General features: G+C 37.1%; 3 protein-coding genes across 4 annotated transcripts in view; 2 read left to right on the top strand and 1 right to left on the bottom strand.

The window, feature by feature from the left end:
- Positions 1-3,480: 3,480 nt before the first annotated feature.
- LOC129580461 (E3 ubiquitin-protein ligase RNF123) lies at positions 3,481-8,948 on the top strand. Its single transcript, XM_055470903.1, has 11 exons — positions 3,481-3,848; positions 3,962-4,205; positions 4,308-5,078; positions 5,161-5,279; positions 5,347-5,954; positions 6,021-6,274; positions 6,396-6,692; positions 6,758-6,849; positions 6,974-7,008; positions 7,072-8,187; positions 8,296-8,948. The coding sequence occupies exons 1-11, from the start codon at positions 3,760-3,762 to the stop codon at positions 8,595-8,597; spliced, it is 3,927 nt and encodes a 1,308-aa protein (XP_055326878.1). The 5' UTR covers positions 3,481-3,759; the 3' UTR covers positions 8,598-8,948.
- A 1,441-nt stretch (positions 8,949-10,389) lies between these two features.
- The window catches only part of LOC129567822 (soluble guanylate cyclase 88E), a 65,451-nt gene continuing 49,009 nt past the window's right edge, over positions 10,390-26,831 (top strand). The window contains exons 1-2 of one of the 2 annotated variants that reach the window (XM_055445184.1): positions 10,390-10,877; positions 12,072-12,261. The gene's annotated coding sequence lies outside the window, so the exon portion shown is untranslated. Of the gene's footprint in view, positions 10,968-12,071; positions 12,262-26,831 lie in introns of both variants that reach the window. The other variant, XM_055445179.1, reaches the window with a different exon arrangement.
- LOC129567970 (chitin deacetylase 8-like) lies at positions 25,883-26,748 on the bottom strand. Its single transcript, XM_055445387.1, has 4 exons — positions 26,724-26,748; positions 26,613-26,635; positions 26,317-26,461; positions 25,883-26,240 (listed from the first exon to the last, which is right to left on the bottom strand). The coding sequence occupies exons 1-4, from the start codon at positions 26,732-26,734 to the stop codon at positions 26,123-26,125; spliced, it is 297 nt and encodes a 98-aa protein (XP_055301362.1). The 5' UTR covers positions 26,735-26,748; the 3' UTR covers positions 25,883-26,122.

Raw genomic sequence — 26,831 nt, 5'->3', positions numbered from 1 at the left:
TGTCTCAGTATTTTTGCTTTCTTGATCTTTGATTCCATGTATCCAAGTAAACAATATCCGTTTTCTATGATTTCTCCCCCTTTTACGAAAAATGTTTATGTTTATCTTTCGCTAAATTTGATTCGTTCTCAGAGATGAGGGATATTTCACTTCACATTTCCTTTCGTCGCGTATCGAGCAATGAGAGATAAAGAAGAGAAAAAAAAACGGACTAAGCTATTTGTTGCATGGAAACAATTGCAAGAAAAATGCTGTAACTAGCAATGAACGTTCGAACAACAAAAGCAACACAAAGACTTGAAGGGGCCAAGCAGTGAAGAGAGTGTAATAAGTGCTTTCAATGAAAACGGACATTGTTAAGGGCAAAATGTTATTTAAGATGTTGTCATTTCGTTGAAACGAAAAGGGTCCATTTCGTCTCACAATTTTAATCGTGATAAAAAAATTTACTTAAAATATTTTTCCGATTTTTTTTCCCATTATTTTGTGCTCCGTGCTCCGGATCGATTTTCCTTGATACAACTCAAACTGCCAAAAAGTTAAATAGGTCGATTTTATTCGCCTTTAATTGTTTGCCTGGCTTTGTGAATATTACCCGAACAGAAAAATGGTTTACGACTAATAATTTGTGCATGAACAAAGCGACTTGGTTCACAAAAAAAGAATCGATTCAATTTCAACGTGCTGTCATTTACCTAACTCAATTTTATGCATCCGGTCCATGTTCAGCGTGGCGGAAGAAAAAAAAATTTCCCAGCATAGCGCCCTAACATTCTCTGTATACTGTACAGCACTTCGTACAATGTTCGATAACCCAATTTTTTAACATTGTTGGCATCAGTTGAAAATATTCGCACCAGTTTCTCTAATATTTGTGTCAAATGACGCAGAATGGTATGGAAAACCATTACATTCCAATTATGTGCAAGTTTTCTGAAATAAAATGTCTCTCTTCGATACAAAGTGAGCTGAATGTTGATTATTAATTCATTTTGAAAATATGCCATTTCGAAAAACACTGAAATTGCTCTCTGAGTGTAAAAAACGATTTTGACTTCCGCAAAACGAAAACGCTTCACGGCTAATGTGTTGCAAATTCTCACAATTCTGTGCCTCAACACAAACACAAATACATTTGGAACGAGCAAACGCCAATGATTGTTATGTTTATTTGGGTCTTTTTCCCTCTTTCTCCCATCAATTGGCAATGTGTTTCTTAATTTTTTTTCTCTTCTTCTTGGCTCGAGCCAATGAATGTAGTTTTTCATAGCCGAACTGTTTACATGTATTGTGTGCATTTGATTTTGCTGGCGTCACGTTCTGAGCGGATATTGAATTCAATTGGCAGATTTTTAGTATTCATAAAGCAGAACTTACTACTTCTTTTGCTTTGATTCTTTGAACGATATTTTTCGTGTGCCATGCTGCTGCTGCTACTTCTGCTGCTACTCAATCGCGATTCATGTTTTCAGTAAAATTGTGTAAAACAAGAAAAAAATGGAAATATAAATAAATGGATACGAGCGAAAAATATATTCGTATCGAATGGATGACGCAGTTACAGCCATTTCGATTTGTGTGCCACTTCTCCCCATTTTTTCTCTCTCGATGGGACCCGTTTGATGCTTTTGTCGGAGAAATGCCCAAGGAATTCTCAAAACACAAAAGCATGCTATGCAATCGACTGGACAGCAACAGTAACACAGCGACCGTCAAGAGACACCGAGGAACAAAAAAAAAATCAAGAGTCTTTAAAGCTTTTCGCAGATAAAGAATGAAATATCCTACATACAACCATATTAGATACATATTCATGAGTGTACGTTTGAGTGCCACTCTTGAACAAACTTGCCAAGTATGTCTGCGGATTGCCAACGAGTGAACGCGTAGACCAACCAAATCGATAATCGATTCCATTTATTATTTTTCGAGTCGATTTTTTTTTAGCTTCTTCTTCTTTTCCACTTCCACTTCCACTTTCACCATTCGGTAATCTTTAATTTTCTCCTTCTCTCTTTCTCGTTGTCAGGACCAAATTGTGTCTCGATGATTTTGCCATTTCAAGGGATCGTTGTCGATGCACGGTACCATAGCACCCACGCTTCTCTGCAGCAGTACAATTTGTAAGAAATAGTGAAAAAAACACATATCCAAAGCTTGATAAAAATAAATTGCTGAAGATTTTCCATCCGAAGGTTTTCGCTTTACGTTTTTGTTTCAAATGCAAGTCTTCATATGTGGCAACAGAGAGAGAGAGAGAACAAAAAAACATGGAAAAGAAAGAATCAGAAAACAACATCAATACTAGAAAATTGAAATAAATGTTCAAAGCATTTGTTGCTCCGTTTCATTCTCTATCCGGACAGTGCATATCGTTCTACAGGTGGAAATCGTTACATTTAGTTGATGTCGGTGCTTTATGTTTTCTTGTCTACGTATTTTTACGCTTCTGGCATTTTCGAAATGAGAGCATTCTATCCACATCTCCACCTCACAAAAAGTTTTTATGCAGTTTTGTAATGGAGGGATTTTTTCTCTATTTTGCGAAAACCCTTTCGACCGATTGCAATTTTTGAAGCGATCAATTCCATCGGATTGCAATCGGACGATGATTTATGGTTTCGAACGAATTCTATGATGTGGTCAGTTCAATAATGTTTTCTTTTCCAACTACGAAACTCATTTTTCCGTTGAGCGCTATGCATCAAAGGAATTTAAAGAACATTATGTTCAATCAACTTTAATGGTTTCATTTTTTAGGTTTACATTTACATTTTTAACCACACATTCTGTGTATACAATGGAGTTATTTAAAATAGTTCTATCGCTTCCGAAGGTAAATTAACGATAATTGCGTCTGAAGCTGCTATGTAGAGTCATTGGCAAAGACTACTCTGAATATAGTTTCAGCAAAGCCATACGATTCGATTGGTAGTTTTAACGGTGATAATAATCACCATCATAATGACGAACTTACTTTTTGCTGCATGTAATTTGCTAAGACCAGTCTGTACGAGCATTTGACAAAGTTTCGACGTTCGGAAGGTTAATTAATTTTTTTTGATGAGTCGTTTTTCATTATTACTATGACATTCTTAATAGAATTTCTTCTAAAAGTTCACAACGAAGCCGAACAACTTTTATTACAGCGCATCGAAGCATGTAAACCCATAAGAACTTGCTTAATTCATTTTAAATTTAAATCAATGTAGCCCATTTGAGCATTTAATGGTCAGTCTCATTGTGCAGCATTCAACTTTGTCTCAGTTTTACATTTAATTAAGTAGAACTGTTCTTCAAACTTTTGAATTCAAATTCATTGCAGTAAAATTCATCCAATGAATCATTCCACAGAGATATCCGTGCCGTTGTTCATTTCCATAACCGAAACCAATGTTCATCCTACGGTGATTTTTCCGATAGGGTTCGATATGCTGTGAGTTTATCATTTTCCCGCCGATTAGCCAGCGCAAAAACCCAGCGTTCTGAACTGTCATCACTCATGTTTCACATGTATTTGTTGACACTTTTCAATGCCAAGGAAACAAACTGGAGCAGATTTTCATCGCACCAACACAGTCGCGCATCACTTCAGTTGTCATCGAAAAGTGAAAGTTGGATTTCCACGCTCGTGCGAAAAATGATAGTAAAATTCCTAAAAATTCACAGAAAATGTTGATAGAAAATCGAAAAGTGTTGTGATTGGCCTTCGTTTTACGGGGCAGGTGGTGATAGTATTGGAAGTGTGCTCAAAACGTGATGAATATTGCACAAATTTTACAAAATCTGTTTGAAGTGTATCCATCGTCAACATGTACACGAAACTTCAATGACCTCAGCTATGAAGAGTAGGTGCAACAGATCCACACTAGGATGATTTCATCACATTTCATCGATTTTTTTTTGTTCTTCGCAAGCGTGTCTCACTTTCAACCATTTGTTTTCTTTTCATTATTTCCAGGCACGTACAGGAGTTTAGTTCGTGGCTGAAAAATAAACTAGGTGGCATACAGCAGCAATGTGGATCGTCGAAAGTTTTGCCCGAAGGCCGTTTGGGTCCAGCCAAAGTGGTTTTTGTTGCCGATCAAAATGATAGCAATAATTTGGTGAAAATATCGAAAGATAAATTAACGATACAGTCACAAAGTGCTTTCTGTACGCTAAAAGCGAATTGTTGTGTTTGGAAAGGAAAATGGATGTACGAGGCATGTGTATTTTATCGATTTTTTCCACACCTCAATTTCAATGTGAATGTGTGTCAGACGATATTAATCGTGCGTTTTTTGTTTGTTTTTTTTTTCTTACAGGTGCAGCTCAGGAGCAAAGGTGTAATGCAAATTGGATATTGCTCATCGAAATGCACATTCACGCAGGATACCGGAGTTGGCGACACCAAAAATAGCTACGGTTTTGATGGCAGTAAACAACGAATATGGCATGTGCACACGCGAAAATATGGGCCGTATTGGCGAAGTGGTGATGTGTTTGGCATTTGTCTTGACATGGACGAAGGCAAAATTGAATACTATCGAAATGGTGTGAGTTTGGGTGTTGCTTTTGATGACGTGGCACGTGGCCCCGGTATCGCTTTGTTCCCAGCCGCTTCACTTGCGTTTGATGACAGTTTAACAGCGAATTTCGGTAGTTCGCCATTCCGACATCCAGTAGAAGGCTACAGTCCATTGCAAATGAGCCCGGCTGTGAAGCTTGAGAAAGCAGAGTTCCTTTTGAATAATTTGGTGAATATTGCACGTGTCATTTCTACGAGTCGACCGCAGAAACTGCGTTCAAACAAGGACGTTTCGGCTGACACAACTTATGCACTGCTTGCGTCTATATTGATTAATGAAATTGCATCGATTCTATGCAATAATTATGTGATTGAAGAGAAAGTATTTAAGCATGTGAAGGGAATGTGTGTTATTCGTACAAATATCGATTCCAACAATGTCATCTATCCCGGAATGACGGAAAGTACGCTCGGCACATTTCTATCGCTGCTTTGGAATTTTCAAGGTGATATTATGAAGTGTTTCTTAAGCAAGTTTGTTAACTTTCTGTCCAGCATGTACCGTGAGGTGAGTCTTAAAATTCAAATTCAGAGCGAAAAGTGATGAATTTTCCTCAATTCCAAACGAAATCTATTTTTTTGTTCCTTAGACACCGGTTGATTTGAATTACGAGAAACAACGAATTGTTATTGTGGTCCTGACTTGCATCTGTAATCATCCGGCAACACGAAAATATCTCATGGAGTACAAATTCTTCAACAAAAATTTGTAAGTTCCAACGATATCCCATTGCAAAGTGGATGTTTCCATTAAAATTTGTTTGTTATTTGACCAGATTGCCCATATTTCTGTACATAAAACCACCGGATGAATCAACATTAGCCGATCTGATACCCGATCGCAATGTATGGACAAATGGAATGGACACGTCGAAAGAGGCGTATCTGAAGGATTGTCAGAAACTAAACGCTTGCACCGATGCTCTCTATACGCTTCAGAAAAATTTGGTGGAAAAATTGCTGAATAACACCGATGGCACTGACACATCCCCGTCCAGCCGCAAGATTTTCATCACAAAATTGCGAAAGTATGTGATTGAAAATAGTGTGGAACATCGCACCATTTACTTTTTGGAAGGCATATCATACGCCCCACCAACACAGCCAGCCGTAGCACTATCATTCTTATGCATTTTACTCGATGTACTTCAAACACTATACGCTAATGAACTGCCAGACAGTCCGGCATTTGTGTCGCCACAAACATTTTACGATGGATCCCTCAATTATTTTCATTTTGATCGAGTTGGCGGAGTTTTAACGCATTTACAGCGACATTTCCGTGAAGAGCTAATGACGCGATTGGGAAGTGAACACAGCTCGATTGAAAACGGTGATGAACCAGTGACGGGCATTTATAATGGCGTTGAATTGAGCGATATATGTAAGACATAAACACATTTTGTTTAAATTTAAAGAAAAGATTTGACTTTCGTTTCGATTGTGATAGACTCAGCCATGTTTCTACTGACCGGTAATCCAAGATCGTCACTCAATTCATTGCGTTCCGAAGTTCGAACATCAGATTTGCTATCAACTTTGAATGGAGACATGAATGTTGGCAACGGAAGCAGTTCAACATTCACAAAGCTAGCCGAGGCACCAGTTAAAGCGGGCGAGGTTAGCACCCAAGACGCACTCAAGAATTTATTGGATTGCTGCATTTTGTATTATTATGCCGTCGCTCATAAGTATATTATTATGGTGAGCGTTTCATTTTGTGCACATATGATGAATTTTTCGTATCAGATCAGATCTTCTGATCTCCATTACAACAATTGAAAATCATATCGATACTTATAATGTTTTCGAAATTGATTCTTAGATTGCCGACCTTCGAGACAGCATTGGAACCTTATCGGAAATTCTGTGTGAAACAAAAGTGACTTACGACGTGCTGTTGCGAACGATGGAAACAGTCAGCAGTGATGCGATGATAAGTTCAACGCATGGCGATGTTCTGAAGGATTTGTATGACAAACTGATGGAACGAAGACAAGTATTCTTGAAGCGATCGACGGAACTGGCGAGAAAACAAGCCTGGTATCGCTCGGTTGCTCTGGGCAAATTCCGACGCAACTTATTGTGCTGGATGTTGAATGCCGTTGTTCGAACATTGAAGGTGGGGTGTTATCAAAGCAAAACTATTCTAGAAATCATATCTAAATAAAATTCTCTCTTTTCTAGGAGGCATCCGAAGAGGGCGATCTATTTGCATTTGTACCGGAATTCTACATAAACATTCTGCCGATACTACTGGACACGGTTATGGATTTCAGGTAATTGCTTGCTTTGTGTACATTTAATTGTGATTTCATCATCGATTTCGATTTTTTTTTCCATTCCAACATCTCGTGTCAATACACAATTCAATATTTTGTTTTCTCTTTGTTTTAATTTCAGTTTTCATGACTTGAATCTACAAAATGATTTGTCCGGTATATTCTTCTTCTTTATTCTTTCTTAAACATAAAAGCGTCTAACAAAGTAATTTATTCCAGATTGTTCTCATATAATTGCATCAGCGGCTCAGTTTCTATGTTCCAAAGCAGCCAATTCACGGGTGGTCTTGGCATCATGCAAAGACTCTTTACTTCAAGCGCTCGGCACATTGACTTGTCATGAAGCTGGAATTCGAGCATTAGAAAACTGTTCGCCGTTGCATCAAACAACTCTGATAAGTTCCTTAATGCGGCCGTATCAGGGAAGAGCCTGGGGTCAAAGCAACTGGTTGCTGTTACGATTCTGGCTGGGTGATGGATTTGCCTATCGGGATGCGCGTCAACCGAGCATTTGGCAAGATGGTTCGCGAGCACCGTCAATCGGATTATTTCGTAGTCGAGGAAAAAATGGACATACCGGACTATTACACCACATTGCTCCCAGCAACCCAAGTGCACACTTTCAACGATTGATTGCCGAGTTGCTGATCGACGATGAAGCGTTCAGCACAACACTCATCAATTCGATTCTATCTCAGTTGAATTGGGCATTTTCGGAATTTGTGCTACTTTTGCAAGAAATTCAAAACGGAATGCAACGACAAGATCGATCACATTCGGCGTATGAGTCGCGTCAATCAAAAATCTGTTCAATGTGTTTTGAATTGACCGTTTCGCTGATGAGAACATTGGAAATGATGATTTCTATAGCGCCTCCGGTGTTCATCGATGCATCACGTCCAAACAGCATAACATTGCTGAACCGAGTATGCCAACTCATCAGTCAAGTGCTGTCTCGAGTCACAATCCCACCCGGATGTTTCCAATACGTCATCGATATGTGTTTACCTGAATTAAATAGCGTAACACATTTTTCCATCATCTCTGCTGCAATCGGGATTTTATTGGCACTATTGAAAAATGAAATCGCTGATGATGAGGGATACATCAATATGCCGAAAGTAGCGAAAATCCTTCTAACCGATCCGAGTTTTCAAATCGCTTGCTTGGAATACACAGTCGGTGATGTGAAGACTCCGATTCAAATTCAACAAGAAATTCCCCGAGGTAATTTCGATGCACAAAGCCGCCGTCATATCGATCCACTTACAAATGAGGTGCGCTCGACGAAACCACGATGCGAGCAACCGGTCATTAAATTCTCTCTACTTGATTGTAAGTTCATGACTTATCTATTTCATCGAATTTCAAATGTTATTAATTATTTCCATTCTCATTCACCTTCATTTCTTATTTTCATCTGATCCACACATACACACACAGATCCAACCCACGTCACTGCCGATGAAATTGAACAAATGAGGAAATTAATCAAGTTCTTGCTGAATCGCAAGTCACTTTTGTCCGACATAACACTGCCTTCAGATGATACAATCTGTACGATATGCTATGCAACATCGATATCGGCCACATTCCAACCGTGCAATCATCAATCGTGTAGCAGCTGCATCACACAACATTTAATGAATACCAAAGTTTGCTTCTATTGTAAAACGCTTATAACTAAAGTGCAAAATTTCGATGGGACAACCATTTATGAGCATACACCAGCTTCGCAAACTTAACGAGATATTACTTTTTTTTTGCTTTCCCAGAATAAGTACAAACTCTTCGACCGTGGTACAAATTCAGTTTATGGATGTTTTTAGTATTTTAAATATTGTCTAGTCAAAAAGCAACAACGCATTCAATTCACAATTTCAGCTCAAATAATTTTTAAATCAATTTGCATGGACAAATGCGCAATTTTTCTCAGTTCTAGGTCAATGTTAATGTGTAAATATGTACTTAAACTAAATGTAAACAATGATTTCGCTTTTTCGCAAGGAAAAATCAATTTAAAGCACAAAGATCTCACTTTTATCGAAAATATACTATTTTAAATAAAAACCGAATCCGCTTCAATTTTCATAAAACTGGATTTTTTTGTTAGTTTTATCGATTGATTTCGCATAAAAGCGTATTGCGTTCTAGGAATTTTCATTTCCTGGCATTTTATCAGGAACAATATATCGCTGTAATTACACCAGCACATCATACACTGTAATTACACCAGCACTGTACAAACTCAAACATTGAAGTGGATTTATTCTTCGAAATGGATATCACTGGCTCATCTTGTTTACACTTTGTTTGCAATATGAAATTGTACTTCAATTTTGACGATAATTAAAACTTCATTTCCAAACAACTCAGTCAAAAGTTTAGTCGAACTTCTCGAAAATTGAAATCCGTACCAACCAGCCAGAACTACATTGTAACGTGGATAGAGCTAATTAATACGAATTTGAATGACATGGAATAAAGAACGGGAAAATTTGTTGTTGCTGAATCAAAACTGGATATCGACGCATGATATGCATTGGCAAACTTCAATTCCACATTTACTGATGTGTATCTTATCAGTGATTTGGCAATTAATATATCTATCTATAGATAAAACTATAGTTTTTATGGTCATATATGACTGCTATTCATCAGCATGAAGAACCCATGGAATGCAATGCAATAACCACAATTGGTAGACATATAAAACAGCATGCCTGATAATTGCCGTATCATACAATCGATATAATTATAATATATCGTTTCAAGTATCAAGATTGTACAAAAAAAAAACTAGAAAAGACGACTATAGTAGGAGAACCAAAGTCATAATAGTTTCATAGATATGTCAACTGCAGCAAAACCACAATATACCACATCAATCTGTGCTTATCTTACGGCGATGCGGAAGAGTACCGCATCAATTCTCGGAATAATTACCATAATAATATCCAGGAGAAATTAAACAGAAGTATTTTTATCTAGTATACCGTTCGTTGGTACGTATTGTCTAATATGCCATCCTAAACATACAGTGAATAAAAAGTGCAAGTCGCTTTGTGTATGAAAAAAAGCATGGATGAAAAATGGCCAACATGTCTAATTTTTGGTGTAATTCAGAAAAATGCCATGTTTGCGCTTGAAACATGTGAAACTTCTACGAACTTGATAAGCATTCCCTCTACTTCTCGCTGGAAAAGCAGTGCTTTCTGAATTCCAATTATTGTTGAAGTTTTCCCCGTATTTTCAAATCAAAATGTGCTAGAAAGTGGAGTGCCCACGTTTCAGTCGATTCAAAGACGACGGTGCACGTTGGCGATTACCGCGAATAATATTTACTGCAAAAGCTCGTTTGCAGTAAGTGCGCAGTGAGCATAATTCAAGCTACTGCGCATTTTTATGGAAGCATGATAACAAAAGCAAATTTTCCATCGAGAAAATCGAGCATTTTTCCCCCGCGACTTGTATGAAACAAATATACTTCTCAACGTGTTCATAACGTTACACATTCGATGCTATTAGCCCGCTCGAAGCTTTAGTGCAACAGTCAACAGCTTAACAGTAAAGCCGAATATTTAAGGATATTTCCATCCAACGACTGGCATCAGTTCGATTGTAGCAACGAAACAGTTGAGATCAATCCACGAAACAGTTTGGCACTGACATCAGTTCATGGAGTATCGTCGGCGAATTCAAGTGAATAAAAAAAAATAAAAATCTAAAAAGTGATTTTACCAAAAGTATTACCAACAAAGTGTAAATCCCTTAAATTAATTGGCTTCTCCCTAAATGATGATAATTTACCCGTCGATATTTGCACATCACAGAGCATATATATTTGAACATTGTGCGGCGGATAAATTCGTCAAATATTTCACACATTTATTTTGCGTATGAAAATATTATGATTTTGTTTTTCAAATTCATGAACAGTTTTGCATAAATCTTTTTTTTAATGAGTGTAACAAAAACTGGCAAATAAATTAAAGAACCGAAAAAGTGTGTATTGAAGAATAAAAGTAATTAAACAGTATTTCTATCGAACAGTAAAATCAAAAATTGTTTAGCAAACTTCAGCTAAAGTTCTTCAAACTTGAAGCCTTTTTGAGGTAGGATTTGTTCATAAATCAAAAAAATTTCCCTGCATACTTATAGACAAGGAGAGAAGCATCGAAAAAGTTCAAAGTCCCAATAAAAGTTGAACAAATTCTAAGTAAGAGGAAACCGTTCAAACCGTGAATTAGTTGAAAACAGAACAATCTCAGATTCCATTTCAAAAGATTGTCATTGCGTATGTGTGAGAGAGTTTGTTAATTGTTCTCGTTGGTGCAATTTATTTTATGGTTCAATGTCCCAACAAAACAATGTTCTGAAGTAGTTGTCTTTCAACTCAATGCGAATTATTTTGGTTCGTAACTTGAGCAGTCAAAATAAACACTTTTGCTATTTCATCAACTGGTCCAAGCAATCCATGTTGTTGGCATTGTGTACGAAATGACATTCCAATGAGCCATTACGTTTGAGATCTCATCCATTCATGACCGGAATTTATCGGCAAATCCATTTGTGCTGATTCTTCAAAGTGCCCCAACTAATTGCGGATTTTATTAGCCATTTGATGGTATTGAATTTTCATGCTTGGAATAGCAAAACCAAACAGTTTGGAAATTGAAGTTGTCATTCGACGATTCTTGCTGTTTCCAACCGTTCTCTTATTATTTGTCAACAAAGAAAATTTTTCATGCAAAAACAACGCGATAACAAATTGCTCTTGGCTAATCCACCATCTGCAAAATGAAACGAAACGAAATTTATTTCAATCTGTTTGTATTTGCGTTGAGGGTAAATACTAAATCATACAAATAATATGCTTAAATCCAGCCATTAAAACAGTTTTATTCGGGGGACACTTTGCCTTGCAGGCAACCAAACTGAAACTATTTCAGCTCATTTCCTGTATCGCGCACGTTTCTGATTAAAATTCAGTTGATTTATTTGTATGTTTGTTTATTTGTTATGATATACATATGTACAATACAATGTATGTATACGATGAATGCACCGGGTTCGAAAAGACCATGAACGTGGCCTCTCAAAATGAAACGCACCAATTTTCTGTTTTTCGCCATCTCCGGATATTTCAGCTTAAGTTTATGATACATTTACACATTTTTTTCCATTCACTGATGTTGCTTCGTTGGTTTTATCCGCAGATCCGTTCTTTGTCGTATGTGCGACACAGAGAGGGAGAGGAACAAATGAATGATATAGAACGAAACCGAAAAAGTGTGTCATGTTAAAAATCAAGCCCTAAAAAGTCTTGCACGTACCAATACCGAGTGGAAAACCATTTTTCCCGTTTTTGGTGTGAATCGGCGAACGTTTTTCGAACAGAGGCAAAAGGTATGTCTTTATTTATGTGATAAATGTATGTATATTTCTTTGTGGCAAACGTTCTATGCATATACGATCTCGGAACTAAATCATCTTATATACAGTGTACACATTTATATACCCAGCGATTTTTCTTCTCTTCTTCATTTCTTCTTCTTTTTCTCCATTGCTACGTCAGAGCCGAGCAGAGAAGAGCAGCGACCGTCTTTCCAAAAATCGAGTCAATCGAGTTTGAGTGATTTCGTTCACTTGGTGTTTCCTTTTATCGATTCATTTATTCAGCACAAATAAACACACAAACCATCTCAAGAATAGTTGAAAACCCAATAAGAATGTGAGAGATTTTGTTCGCGAACGAATGCGTAAATTTGATTTAGCTTTAATTAAATCGCGAAAGTTATGATTGAATTTTTGTTGAGCATGCAATTTCTCTTTATCGTTGGATATTGCGATAGAGTGCAACCAATCTGAATAAGTTTTTCGCATTTGCTTCTCAAATTATCAGTGCTCGAACTATGTTCGAAGTTTTTCTTTTTTGCCAATGAAGATTACCGTGAAATCATTTCGAAAGTGAAATTCAAACCTACGAAACTTGCAATATTTGCTACGGACACAATGGCAAATGAAATCAATTTGCTTAAATACGACCAATCTGATTATGAGCTCAATAAATTGAACGAATCACTCACACACAATGTCACTTGTTTTGGCCTGTCAAGTTCGTTTTCAATAATAATAATGACACTCAATCAAATACGCTGACATATTGATGACATTCGTTTATGAAGAGTTTTTACTCGCTACGCTCTTTTATTTCATTCATAATCATTTCGTTTTTATGATTGATTGCGTATCGGTTGTTGGAATATTTTTCGGGGCTTGTCACAAAAAATTGAAAAACGATAAGTGTCAGTTGTCAGTCGGTTCAAATCGATTTTTTATGCGATTTCAATCCGAAATAAAATATGCAGAATATTGTTTTTGACAGACGTTTTTTGCCATGAATGTGCAACAGTGGATTTAAAGAAGAAGAAGAAAAAAAAATTCTCGTCTGCCCCATCAATATATTCATTCAATCGAAAGCGAGAGAACTCATGCGATTCTCATTTCACTTTTGCCTAATAATTCGATTTATTTTTCAAGAGACCAATTTTTCCTCTTTGATTGCATACCAAAGTAAATATTTGATATGGCTTGCCGCCAACGAGTTTGCGACTTTGAGTAAAAGACAAAAAAAAAGAAATAAAAAGATCCACACTTGAATTGAAATTGTATGTGTTTTTTCTGATCCACGTATTTATTACGCTTTTTCGCGTATCAACAAACACCTTAAGGTCCAAATGCTAATCTACTTTAGTGTGGTCTGTTCTTGTGCACTTGATTTCTCACCCGTCTAAAGATGTGCCAATGTAAACAATCGGCTGGCGAATGTGCTTCAATTTGATTTCCTTTGTCACTCCGGTGCCCGGTGTAAAATGTCATCACATTATATTTTCATATATAAGTGAATCAATGGCAAAGAAAAAAAATCCTCCACAAAAGGACAGGCACATCGTTCGGATGTGCTTTGTGGCGGCAAAATCATTCCGACGGAATGTGTGTGCTGCAGCCAGAATGATCTGGTTTATGAATACAATTTGGTGATAGAAAAGGTGTAGAGCTACACAAACAGAATAGAGGAGAAGAAAAATTGTCAATTTTCAATGCGTATTTATTCTGTGCTAAGGCCTCGGGCGATGCTGTTTTTTTTGTCTCTCGATTATTCCACTGGGTATTCAATGTTGGTTTTGAATCGAGTCAATGAAATCAATAAAAGCTTCATTCAATGGTATTTGATGGAAGGTACGGAGACGTTTTATTGGAATTGCCGAACGAATAACATGAAATGAAACGTCTATACGGGCGATTTGGGGGAGATTTGAATATCTGCCCTTATGTACGGATGCCATTGGGCTTTTTAAAAACGAAAACAAAACCGATTAAAGGAAAACAGTCGATTGGTTTATTTTTCGCTTATTAAATTGACTTCGTTCGAGGTCTAAATGGGTTGAACATTGGAAAACGGTTTCGATCATAATTCACAAGCATCGGAAATCAACTAACGAAACTGACTTAATTGATATTTGCTCGAAGCTAAATTACTTGGCTCGATGACAAAGTTAGTGCACTGAAAATGTCGACACAATTTAAGAGGATTTACAATGCTTTTAGAGAGGAGATTTCTCTGCTTAGACAAACGGCTTCACTCAACAAAGGAACAATAATGATTGTGTGTTTGTTTATAATCCAGGTTAATCTCTTCTTAATAGAATGTGGATTGGAAAACGGGTGCAATAATGTTGTTTTCTTTTTCATATCAGTGATCGATCCCTCGGTCGGTGCACGAGCTAGTGAAGATTTTTGCATGATGATTCGTGCACAATGGCAGATGCGTTGCATCTGTCAGAGAGAATGGCATGAATTCAAAGTCTCAAGCAAATAAATAATCCAATCGGAATGGTGTGTGCTTTGGAGAAATGTTCGAAACGTTTCCTTTTTTCAACTTCTGAAAGCGATTTATATGAAATGCTAGTTTGCTCACGTTCACCGTATTTCAAACTGTCTTCAAAGAACAATGTAAATGCGCTTAAGAAAACTAGAACTCATATCGAAAGAAAACCACTGAGCTATCGAAATCGATAATCCCGAACAAATGCTTGCACACACTTTGCGAGCAGAGACATGTAGAGATAGGAATGGAGCATACAAAAGAGCATTATACAAAATAAACTCGGAACATTTGGTCAAGAAACATTTCAAAAGTTACGCTTGGAACCCGTTGAAACTTTGGGCACTCCATCACATTTGTGTGTGCATGTTGCATGTGACGATACATCACCAGTTGTTTTCCTTTTTCACCGATTACTCTTTTCCAACAGATTACATTCGCTTATAACTAATACCAGTTACCGCAGATTGTCACAAACGTGAGCAATGTCATTGAATCCACGCAGAGAGATACAAAACACAAATTCATCCTTTCACTCCCACACCGCACTGTCCCGTCTATTCTCTGTGTGTCTCTTTCCAAACAACGTGCAATTCCATTCAACTTGTCTACGTATCTCTGTTCGGAACACGATGCAGTCAACGATACTCATCGTTTAGTTTGGCACCTAAACAACTAAAAGTCAACGCTTGAGACAATACAAATTAAATTTTCATCGAAAATGGATCGGTACGACCGAAGCACTCACTGAACTGCATGAATTTAGTATATATATGTATGTGTGTGAACTGGTTCCCCATTTGATTAAAGTGTAAAATGATTTTCATTTATTGTTCGTTCAATTCAGTTCAGCTTTGCTCATTTCCAAAGTAAATGCTTCTTCTCTTGTCAATCTCATTTCGTAGTTGCATTTGACATAATTTGTACTTTTCAAAATGAAAATATGAACTCATTTCACGTATCAAAGTGTCAACACATCGCTGCCAAGCTTGAAAAAGAAGATACATGTTGTTTTCAAACTCTCCATCGGAACGACTCGAGACAAGACCTCGCATAACGTGAATGAAATAGCAGCACATGGGGAAAGAGAAAAACGAAAGCGTTGCGAAAAGTAGAAGAATCAAGTAATATTTGACTTTGAAGCGATGCAAAGGGAATTAACCTTGATGCTTGCGTGTTTATTTTCAACTTGTGCTATCATTTTACCATAATGATGAAATTTTGAACTGACATCCAGTCGTTAGGGTTCATGTTGTTCTGTCCTCATTGAGCGCTGCTCAAAACCGCTCGTTTTCAATGAATTTTGCATGAACTCACGTTTTGAAGATTTTATTTCGATGCGTTCCCTACTTCGGATCGTCGTCTTCGTCGTCTTTGTCGTCGACGTCGTTGACTAGACGAATTTAACGGTTCTAATGAATTGTGTTTGCTTGTTCACTCTCGCACACACCCCAAGTCTTTCGAACCCACCGAATCCAATGTGATGATGCACTGTTTCACAGAAATATTCATTTTAAATGTTCAATCTAAAACTTTGAATTCTATTTAGTTGATGCATTTCGTAAATGTTATTCCATATCTTTTCATTCGCTTAGCATTTCAAATGAAACGACGACGTACGACTGTTCCTCTTTATATTATTTGCCCTTTTTTGCACCTTGGCATTTCGATCTTCTTTGGAACGGTTTAGCTCCGGTTTTACTTTGTATATGAATGAAACTGAGACACCAAAATTTCAATCGGTCGAAACGAGCATAAACGAGGGTTCGAACACGGTGCATAAATTGAATTGATAAGACTCCATTTTTGCGATAAACTCTGGGTCTCTCGTTATTGAATCCAACGGTTATAACAAAAATAAATGAGCTCTCCACAAACAAGTTGGAATCGAAAGAAATGAGAAATACTCATGTTAGATTTATCTTTGAACGTGTTCTCATCCTCGTCTAATACCATTGATTTTACATGTAACATAACAACAAGAAACGGCAAAAGTGACCTCTCGTAGCGGCACAATTGAAACTAACCAAACAAACACAATTGAACATGTCACTTTCATGTTCAGTGTTGGTTCTGTTGTTTGCCGTATAGCTGGAGAGAGATGTCTACAGCTTAGTGGCGTTGAATGACATTCAACACCCATGCGTGTTCTGCGATTGATACACGCATTAAAAGATTTAAGATTATTTTTCTTTTCATGATTTTGAACGACACTTTGAAGGACAGCAAATGATCCATTCAAGTGCGAATGGTCCCACAAAACACAGCTCAACTAGGAGCGTGAAACATTTGTAAAAAACAAGTTGAAACTCTAAAATACGAGTGTAGTTTGAACAAATGTTGGCAAACAAAAACTTCTCACTCCGCTATTGACTCTTACATTGTTTTGTCATAGATTGTTCAAAAAGAAAAGCGAGTCGCAAGTACCATTAAATCATTCGAATTTTTCCTGCAGAAAAAAGCATTGACTTTAAACAGAGGAAGCTAATTCAGTTTTGTTTGAAAAATTCGGATTGGCCGAATTTGTTTTCTTGTAAAAATAGACGGTCTTATTTGATCTTTGGCCCATGAAGTAGTACGAAAAAAAGAAGCTTTGATGTTTACATTTCTATTTCAAACAAAGAAATGAAGCAAAAAGTTGAATGTTAGGAAAAGATGTGACAGAATTGCATATATATGCGACTGGCCTTCAGCACTTTTCATCAATTTAAATGTCGTTGAGTCCGTTTAGTTCATTCGTTTTTGTGTCGATATCCCTATGTTTTGTTTCGGTGCTCATGTGTACAAAAATTGATGTTGAATCACAACAAATAAGTCTACAAATATCGAGTAAATATTTTATTTCTATCCAAACGTAATAGCTTCCAGTGATTTAGGGTGTGTTTTTCCAAAGACCCATTACGGTGTGATCGATTATGCTATGAACACTTAACGGTTCATAGCATAGCACGAAATTGGCCTTTTCTTTTGAATTATCGAAACCATATATTTGTAAATTATTAACATCATTGAATCAGCTCAGACTAAAACTAACGAGAACGGAGATTAAACCTGTCTGCCAGTGTAAAAAAGTTTGGCGATAGAATCAACAGATGGCATAAAGTTTTTCAATAAGCAATATTTAAGGGCTTTTGATATTTTGTGTACCTGTACAACATGTTCGTTCTAATGAATTTAAGCTTCAAAGTCACGACAAGAAGAAAAACAAAATCAATGAAGACGCTCAATAATGTCTAAAATCGCATCGTAAAATCGAAGCATGTACAACCTGTGCTTCTCTGCCATAAGAACCAATGTATTTGACGTGACAGTGGGTAGCGGTGGCGCCTAAATAGAGTCTGCGGCAAGTTTAGGATCTATCAATACTTCTTGTTGTTGCGAAATTCATGACAACAACAACAAGTATTGATAGTTCTTAAAAATGCCGCAAATTGCTAATACATCTTATTTAGGCGCCACCGCTATCTTGCGCCGGCCAAAAGCATAGGTTGAGCATGTATTCGAGAGAGAGAGAGAGAGAGAGAGAGAGAGAGAGAGAGAGAGAGTGGGTGGTAGCAGTATGTTTACTTTATTGATGCGTAGACATGATTGAATCAGGAGACGTAGTCAATCAACCGGAAGGCGTGTTTCTCATTAAAAATTCCATTGATTGAAGAAAATTACGCTGTGATCGGTCCCATTCGTCGGGTGAGCAAGATGAAGTGAGCTATGTCAGATTTCATTCGCACCCCAATACATTTCCTTTCGTTATCTAATCAAGTTCAGGAGTCACTACCTGACTTTAAATCCCTGACAAGCTTAATCCATTTAACCAGTTGCGTTCTTGAAACATTTTTCTAAACGTTTCACCTGGAAAAACCGATGAAAAGTAGGAAGTGGATTAAAGAGTGGAGCTCATGTGTATCGGGAAAAAATGAATGTGTATAACAATGGATTTATTTGGTGTATTTGAGCGTTTTTCCAACATGTTGCTCGAGCTATCAAAGCACAGCGGTGTAAGACAGTGCTAAAAGACCATTTCATAAATTCTGACACAGAACAACTTCAAATAAAAACAAATTGTATGGATGGAAAAGAAGTACGGAACTCCCCGTAGACTGCATCGGTTACATATATGGTAACATGGTGGCGAACAATTGTTGCGACATAACTTTTCGAAGGGTACATTTCGTTCGCCCACAAATAACGAGAAAAAAACATTTCAAAGCCGCCAGATACTGGCGAATCAACCCACACAGTCAAAAATAAAAGTCCACATTTAGGCAAAATTTCGACTGGTAGAGGCCCAGTCTTATATTTTGTCTAGCATATGGAGTTTCGGACGAAATTCCGACTAGATTTTAAGCGGAATTTTGCCTGCAGCTCAAATTACTAGCAGAAATATCGGCTAAATGCATCGTTAGCTGAAAAAAACGCTCAGATGTAGTCTTTTATTTTTCACTGTGCACTGACGATGCTGCATCGAATGGTATTTCTGACCTTTCAATGTCGCATTGTTGATGCACAGTGTGAACGTTTCGGTTTCCAAATTGACAACATCGACTTCTATTTATTGGACACAAAATTTTTCCGTTTGGGAGCTTTTCTTGGAAAAACTGAATTCATTCATACTATTGTGTGCTTAACATGAGATGGGTAAAACTAAGTATTTGATGTTGGTAAATTATGTAAAACATTGTCGCATGACGAGCGAATAAGTGTAACGGTTTGCCATGACAAAAACAAACTATACAACGGTGTATTCTCCCGTGACACAAGGCCGTCGCTACAAATACATATAAATAGTATCAAAAATTCCATTAATTTGATTTTCTTTATTAGATTCGCAATTCCCATTTATGTAATTTTAATGAATGGATCGCTTTTCATTAAGGTGAATCATGGGTATGTCGTTCTTTTCACAAGAAACTCAACACTCTCTAACTCCCTTTCGGATCAGTGTGGTAACCCGAGCCCAAACTTACTACGTATCATGATCTGATCCCAACCATTCAGCTACATTTAAAGCTCGAATTTATCACTTTATATCACCATTTAATGGCCCGATTTTATGTATATTTCGTAACTTTATTACTTTTCCGTACACAACGTGTCAAGGGAAAGTATAGGAATTGGTCCCGAAAACTTTTTTCGCAAAATTAGCTTAGATCATCATAAAAACTCATGAAACGCGTAGAAAACCACTTTTTGAGACACTTTTCAGTTCGTGTGCCGTCGTTGTTGTCGTTTTCGTCTTTGGTGTTTGTTAACACGATAACTCAAAAAATAATTGAGATAATCCAAATCTGAAAGTCCCAAAAGTTTTGTATCCAATAAACTGAGTTTTACTTCGAAGATGAGCCATTTTCGATTCGATCCTGGGGTACTTGCCCCAAGAAAAACCTAAAAAGATTGACACTTTTTTATGGGAGGTACCCGTAAATCGACTCCGATTGGCTTCAAACTTTTGTCCTCAATTTTTGTCGAAATTTTCTTGGAAAAAATTTAGGGCCAAAAATCAAACTTCTGCAAATGCGATCAAGATGAAACTTTCAGAATCTTATTTTCCTCAAAAAAATTAAACCTCAGAAAGTTTGAAGCCAATAAGAATCGGTTTACGGGTACCTACCATACAAATTTGTCGAAGTTTTAGTTAAAGTGACCGATTTTTCACTTTATTTTCATTTTTTTATTTTCACTGCCTTTATTTCAAGAAAATTCACAAAAAATAACCAAAAGTACCTACGGACAACGCTGGCCAACGGTACGGAAAAGTTTGGGATTACCAATGTAATTCTTTTTATTTAGATTCAAATGGGTCGTAAAGAAGAACTTCCTTAAAATTGATGATCACACCGAAACTAAATGATGCGAGCACGTTTGTCTGTGGCTCATACCATCATAAAATATCCTGTATATTTTTATCTACTCGCAATCTCTTCGCATGTTTCCAACCTATAGACCTTGTCATCGTACCTTTTCGTTGTTCAATGCTCACGACAAACATTTTCACACCTCATATCCATCGATGGCAATGATTTTTTTGGCAAATCGAGAATCTTTGTATCGCTTTGTTATAAAGTGAGAAAAAGAATGTCATCATTTATTCCAGGCGAATGATTTTGGAATCATTACTGAGATACTGTGGAATTGTTTTCCTTCTTCAGTGTGCGGGCGTTTTATGCGATTTGCTGATTAACTTGGCGATGAAAAGTGAATTAGCATAAAATGCGTTGAAAAGTCTTTGCAAGAAAGTAACAGAGAGTGCAATACCTTGATCCCATAATACAAAAATTAAATTAAATCCCGTAACTTCAATTAAATTAAATTCAAAGTCCATGTTATCTGTCAATTTATTCTAGATTTTCCGACTCAAATGAAAGATAGAGATTTATATTGGTGTTAGTTGACTGCGAGAGTAAACAAAAGAAAAGGGGAACTTTATTGCTGCCGAAAAAGGAAAACTCTGCACGATTGTTTGGTTTCGTTTGTATACTTTTGCATCTACATTTTTTATTTCGGTGTGATGAATTCTTTTCTATAATACCAATACTTTACTCAAGATGATATGAAATCCGAAGTAAATTTATGGAATTATACGAATTTCGAAGAGCAAAAACGACAAAAAATACTGACTGAATTTATTGTGCATTGCAAATGAAGAGCATAAAGAATTTGTATGCAATACAACAAACATGAATAGAAAACGACGAAGTTCATGAGAAAAAAATAACAAGAGAAAAATTCAAGTTTATTCGTATGGATTGTGATACGAGAATCACGACTGTCGTATAAACGGAGCGCATAACTGCATGAAAATCAACAAACACACTTATTTGAATTTCTTTTGTATTCTTCAACCCTCACAATTTGTTCAAAAACGGAGGAAAAATCGTTGCAGTGGCTGCGAATAACAAGTGCTGCATTCTTTTTTATTGCCGCATTATTATCATTCCATTTCTTTTTCGCGTTTTTTCCGGATCTTTTTTGTGTTGCTGATATCGTCGGGGCGTATTCAGCTGTTGTCAGAGCGTAACTCATATTCGCTAGCAAATTTCTTCAGCACCAACTGTCATTTCGGAAAGGAAAAGATATCCCTTTTTTGACAGGATAATTTAACTCCTGGATGTAGCCAACAGTAAAAATTTGATAAGGAATATTTCGAACCGCTACCAAACTGAATAAATTGAATTAAGTGTCGGACAAAAAGCGAAGCTCAAACTTTGCAAATGCCGTTCAAACGCTTGGATTGGTCGATGGCTTCGACATTGAAACTTTTTTCCTCGATAAAATTTGTTCATGTTGGTATCATCATAGTAGCGAGATATATTTTAGCTTCGTTTCAATGGCGCAGATACGTTGACCTTTTGCGTAAATCACAGCAGAAGCCTGTGTTAAATTCATTGGATTAATGGGAAAACCACGATCTTTAATTTCGTCAAAATTGTTTGGGATATTTTGTATTTAAGGCGCACACACACACACACTAATACCAATAAATCAAACCGAATTGCTGATCTTTGAATTTGGTGCTGTTTCATAAAGTAAATTAGCATATTTTCACTTCCAGAATGTGCGTCTATGTTCCACATCTCATCACGTCCAATACTTCCAACTGTCGCTCTATTTCGAACCACGAGAAAAAAAACAAAAGTTCAACGCTTTTCATTCAGTCGATGAAAAATTATCCGCCTAGTCCGTTGTCAAGCCACTCAACGTCAACCACAACAAAAATCATAAGAGTGGCGTGTGACAGAAGAAGTAACTTTTGGACACAGCCAAATCTTAATTAAATTCTGTTTACTAAAAAAAAATTTTGTTTGCCAACCAACAGTTGCCGAGTTACGGCCAAGACCTTACCGCGTCAAATTCTTCAGTAAGTGCATCCAATCGTAAACATTGAAACGTTGGAAAAACTTTTTGTTTACTTTTCAATTATAACGTTCAAACGGCGTATTTATTTTTTGAGTTTTGATCGTCATCGTACGCGAATATCGAAGGCGAATTTACGTGAATCCATAAAATTTATGAGGTGATAATTAAAAACAGTGAGCCGAGTCAATCCAAGTACAACCATCACATTTCAAAGCGAACACTGTGTGTGATGCTATAAATGTCGGGCGTCGAAAATTTATTCTGTTTACTACGCGGCATAATCCCTTTAAGATAAGAAAAATCTCCAAACGGTTTCATGCCGTCGCACACAGCTAATTTGTTTGCAGTTCACGTAAATTATTCCAGTATCCAACAATTCATTCATTTTTATTTGTCAGCTCCATTGGGATGAAAAAAAGCCATTACGTACGCTTTCTTTCTATCCCACCATTTTACACACGCACTTGTTTAACGGGCATTTTACGAATGAAAGAACGAATGAATGAAACATGAATAGAAAATTGTGTATCAACAGTTAAATGTAGACAAAATATATTTCTTCCGATCTCAGTAATTTGTGTGCATTCCCTTTTTTCGGAATTTTTTCCGCTTCATGAGCTAACTTCATTCGGGGAATTTGTTTCATTCGTTTAATACGATTCTCAGAAAAAAGCACACAGACAGTAATTTTGGACAACCCTTGGCGGTTTTTTAGACAATATACCAATCCATCCATATTTTCGGACAACTTCACTCATATTGTCTCATTTTTTGGCCAACCCTACTATTGTATATACTATTGTACATTTGACACTTGGACACACATATTGTCCTGTTTTTGGCCAACTTCATACTAATACTATAATGGCATGTTATTATAGTATTAGTATGAAGTTGGCCACAAAACCGGACAATATGTGTGAACTTGTCCAAAAATATGGATGGATTGCTATATCGTCCGAAAAATAGACACCTATTGGAAATAAATTGTATCTGTGCACGTCGATGGTTTCACGATGGATGTGGAAATGAAAAAAATCTATTAATTATAAATAATGAGCAATTGTACGTAATCATAACTGCATGATGAAAAACCCCCTAATTAGCAAATGAAAAAGAAAAAAAATGATGGCAAAAGATGCGAGAGTGAGTTAAATAAAGTCGAAACTGGAAACACTTTATAATGCAAATAATTAAGAGAGCATTCTCCCGTACCAACAAATGATGGCGGCCGGGGCATAAACAACGCTATGGCTTCGCATCGCTGTCGCCAACTGGTGCTAGCACCTGTACTACACACACTGAATGAAGTTGTGACCTAAAAGTATGTTTGGTTCCATCATACGGCATATAGAACCATCATTTTCCAGCAAATAGAAGTACCCACCAATTCTGGTCCCTGACCTGTACTACACACACTGAATGGAAACTTTTTCACTCTTGTGTTGACGAATTTGACATTGATTTTGACATTATGTGTGAGTGTACAGGTGCTAGCACCAGTTGGCGACAGAGATGCGAAGCCGTAGCGTTGTTTATGCCCCGGCCGCCATCATTTGTTGGTCTTCGGGAATTACGTCTTCGGGAATTTTGTTTTGGGAATTTTTTTTTGGGGAATTTTGTCTTCGGGAATTTTGTTTCGGGAATTTTTTTTGGGAATTTTTTTTGGGAATTTTGTTTGTCTTCGGGAATTTTTTTCGGGAATTTTGTGTAGGGAATTTTTTTTTTGGGAATTTTTTTTCGGGATTTTTTTTTCGGGAAGCTGCGCATATTTATTTTTCCGCAGTTTGTGCTTCGAGGCTGTTTTGATAAGCGGTCGTCGCAGTTTCATTTCCACGATTGTCATTGCAGCAGCCTATACAGAATTGAAATTAAACATTTAGAATGTTTAATTAATAATATTTTAACAATTTTTTTTGAAATAAATCAGAGACTACTATGGGATATTTTTATTCATATGGGATAAAAATATCGCATAAAAACAACAGATATTTTTCGCGCGTTGTGTTCAGCGAAACGGATAAATACACAATAGCGATTCTGCACACATAGAGTCGCTGTTTTTTTCGTTATACTCCTCACACTTACGATGAGCTGCGCGGAGCGTGCATGCACATGTTTCGCTCACTTCTTTCTTTGAACACTCTTCGTGTGTCAACACAATGTCTGTGTGTGTATCGCTTGTGCCGTCGTTTGTAAACGACGTCAATGGGTACGAAGAGTTCGAGCTGGGTACGAAGAGTGTCGATCGAAAAGAGCGAGAGTTTAACACAACGCGCGAAAAATATCTGTTGTTTTTATGCGATATTTTTATCCCATATGAATAAAAATATCCCATACACACCAAAATTTCAGAGGGGAATGAGTAATCTAGATACAGTGCGAAATAGCGGTTTCAACTGTTTTTGGATGAATTTACCCTAATTTTAGGGGAAAATGTGTTATTGCTTATGCGAACGCTCAAGTGGCTACTATTCATATACGTGTCAATACATAGACACGCACTGGTCACCAAGTCTGTGCAGTTGTATGTATTGAACGAGTTGCTGTGTGCAAAATTTACAATACATACAACTGCACAGGCTTGGTCAATGGTCACCAGTGCGTGTCTATGTATTGACACGTATATGAATAGTAGCTACTTGAGCGTTCGCATAAGCAATAACACATTTTCCCCTAAAATTAGTGTAAATTCATCCAAAAACAGTTGAAACCGCTATTTTGCACTGTATCTAGATTACTCATTCCCCTCCGAAAACTTACAGTGTAGTAATCTCTGAAAAAAATATGAAAAGAATGTACAAATGAATCACAGTTATCTTTATTCCCTTACCCAAATATCAACACGATTGGTGTATCCTACTTTCAGGAATACCTCCGGTGCATGGTAAGCGTATGTCCCGTACGGTTCGAAATTGACTTCTCGCTTTGTGGCCAATCCGAAGTCGCAGATTTTCAAGTTACCAGCAATATCCTCCAGGATATTGCTGGGTTTTATGTCCCGGTGCATTACTCCATTGTTGTGCAGGTAGTCCACTTCGAGCAGAAGTTGGAAAGCCGCTGCTGCCGTCCGCTTCCTGTCGTATGCGTAGGCTTCGGAGTAGATCTCGTCCTCCAAAGTTTTGCACAACATCTCGAAAACCAAATAGGACATGTGGTCGACTCGGATGTATTCCACGAACTCTACGATGTTGGGATGGACCATTTCCCGACAGTGCATTCAATTAAATTAAGTCAAAGAAATTTTTCAAAGTGAAAAATGGAAATTAAATTAATGTCACACAACATCTCCAAAACTAGACTCTTCCAAATCTAAAAACCGAATGAGTTTGCAAATGTGCGAAACCTTGTCCTTTGAGTAAGCTTTTGAAACCCTTACAGCAGCTAAAAGACGTGTGAAAAGACTTATTACTCGTTTGTTTTTTATTGTTTCTCTCAATTCGTTGTGATGTTCCTGACATCGTTGATAATTAGAAGAATTTTGCATTCCGACACATTTCCCTTTTTTTTCTCTTTTCTGCATTGGTTCTACTGCACAATCCAAACGTCATTCATCGCATTTATTGTGTCCAAGAATTTGATGAATCCTTCTTTGTGATGCGGTTGTGTGAACCAGGCAGCATGGTAGAAGAGACCGAATGGAGCTCTGTAATGAAATTGAAAAGGGGATAAAAAAAACATTCGCAAACTCGATTTTGGAGTATTTCCAATCAAACACATACCTGTTGGTTGTGTAATGTCGTTCAAAATTCTTCATAATCATTTTAACAACTCCATCGGAGTCTGGTGGATTCGAGCAGGCGTCTCCCATTGAGCAACGACCACCGTTCAAATCTTGCCACATCACCATCGGCACTTGCCAGACACCTGTAAACAGAGCAATTTGCATGTTATTTCATTTTGAATCTAATTTACAAGCTGAAATGCTACGCGAACTATGAGCGTTTTGTCATGATCCAGTAATTTCTTTTTCTATCATTATTCATCGAGCAATTAGTTTAAATCATTCTGCACTAACCTGGATAACTCTTGGTGGGACAACTAAAAGAGACAGAAAATGAGAAGGAAATGTATCATTTAAAATATTGCCTATGGAGAAAAATAAAGTTTTTCAGTGAAAATAACTTACGGTGGAATCATGCAATCGTGGAAAATCTTATATCGATTTTCATAGACCGGCATCGATGAGTCATAACACATCGGTCAATAAGTCCCGAGCCTAACCACCAAGTGGCAA

This window comes from Sitodiplosis mosellana, unplaced genomic scaffold (genome assembly GCF_009176505.1).
Source record: "Sitodiplosis mosellana isolate CC-2019 unplaced genomic scaffold, AAFC_SMos_1.0 Smas_scaffold_1, whole genome shotgun sequence".
NCBI classification, from domain to species: Eukaryota; Metazoa; Arthropoda; class Insecta; order Diptera; family Cecidomyiidae; genus Sitodiplosis; species Sitodiplosis mosellana.
Note: the sequence above shows the minus strand (reverse complement) of the source record. Positions and strands in the feature narration are given on the sequence as shown.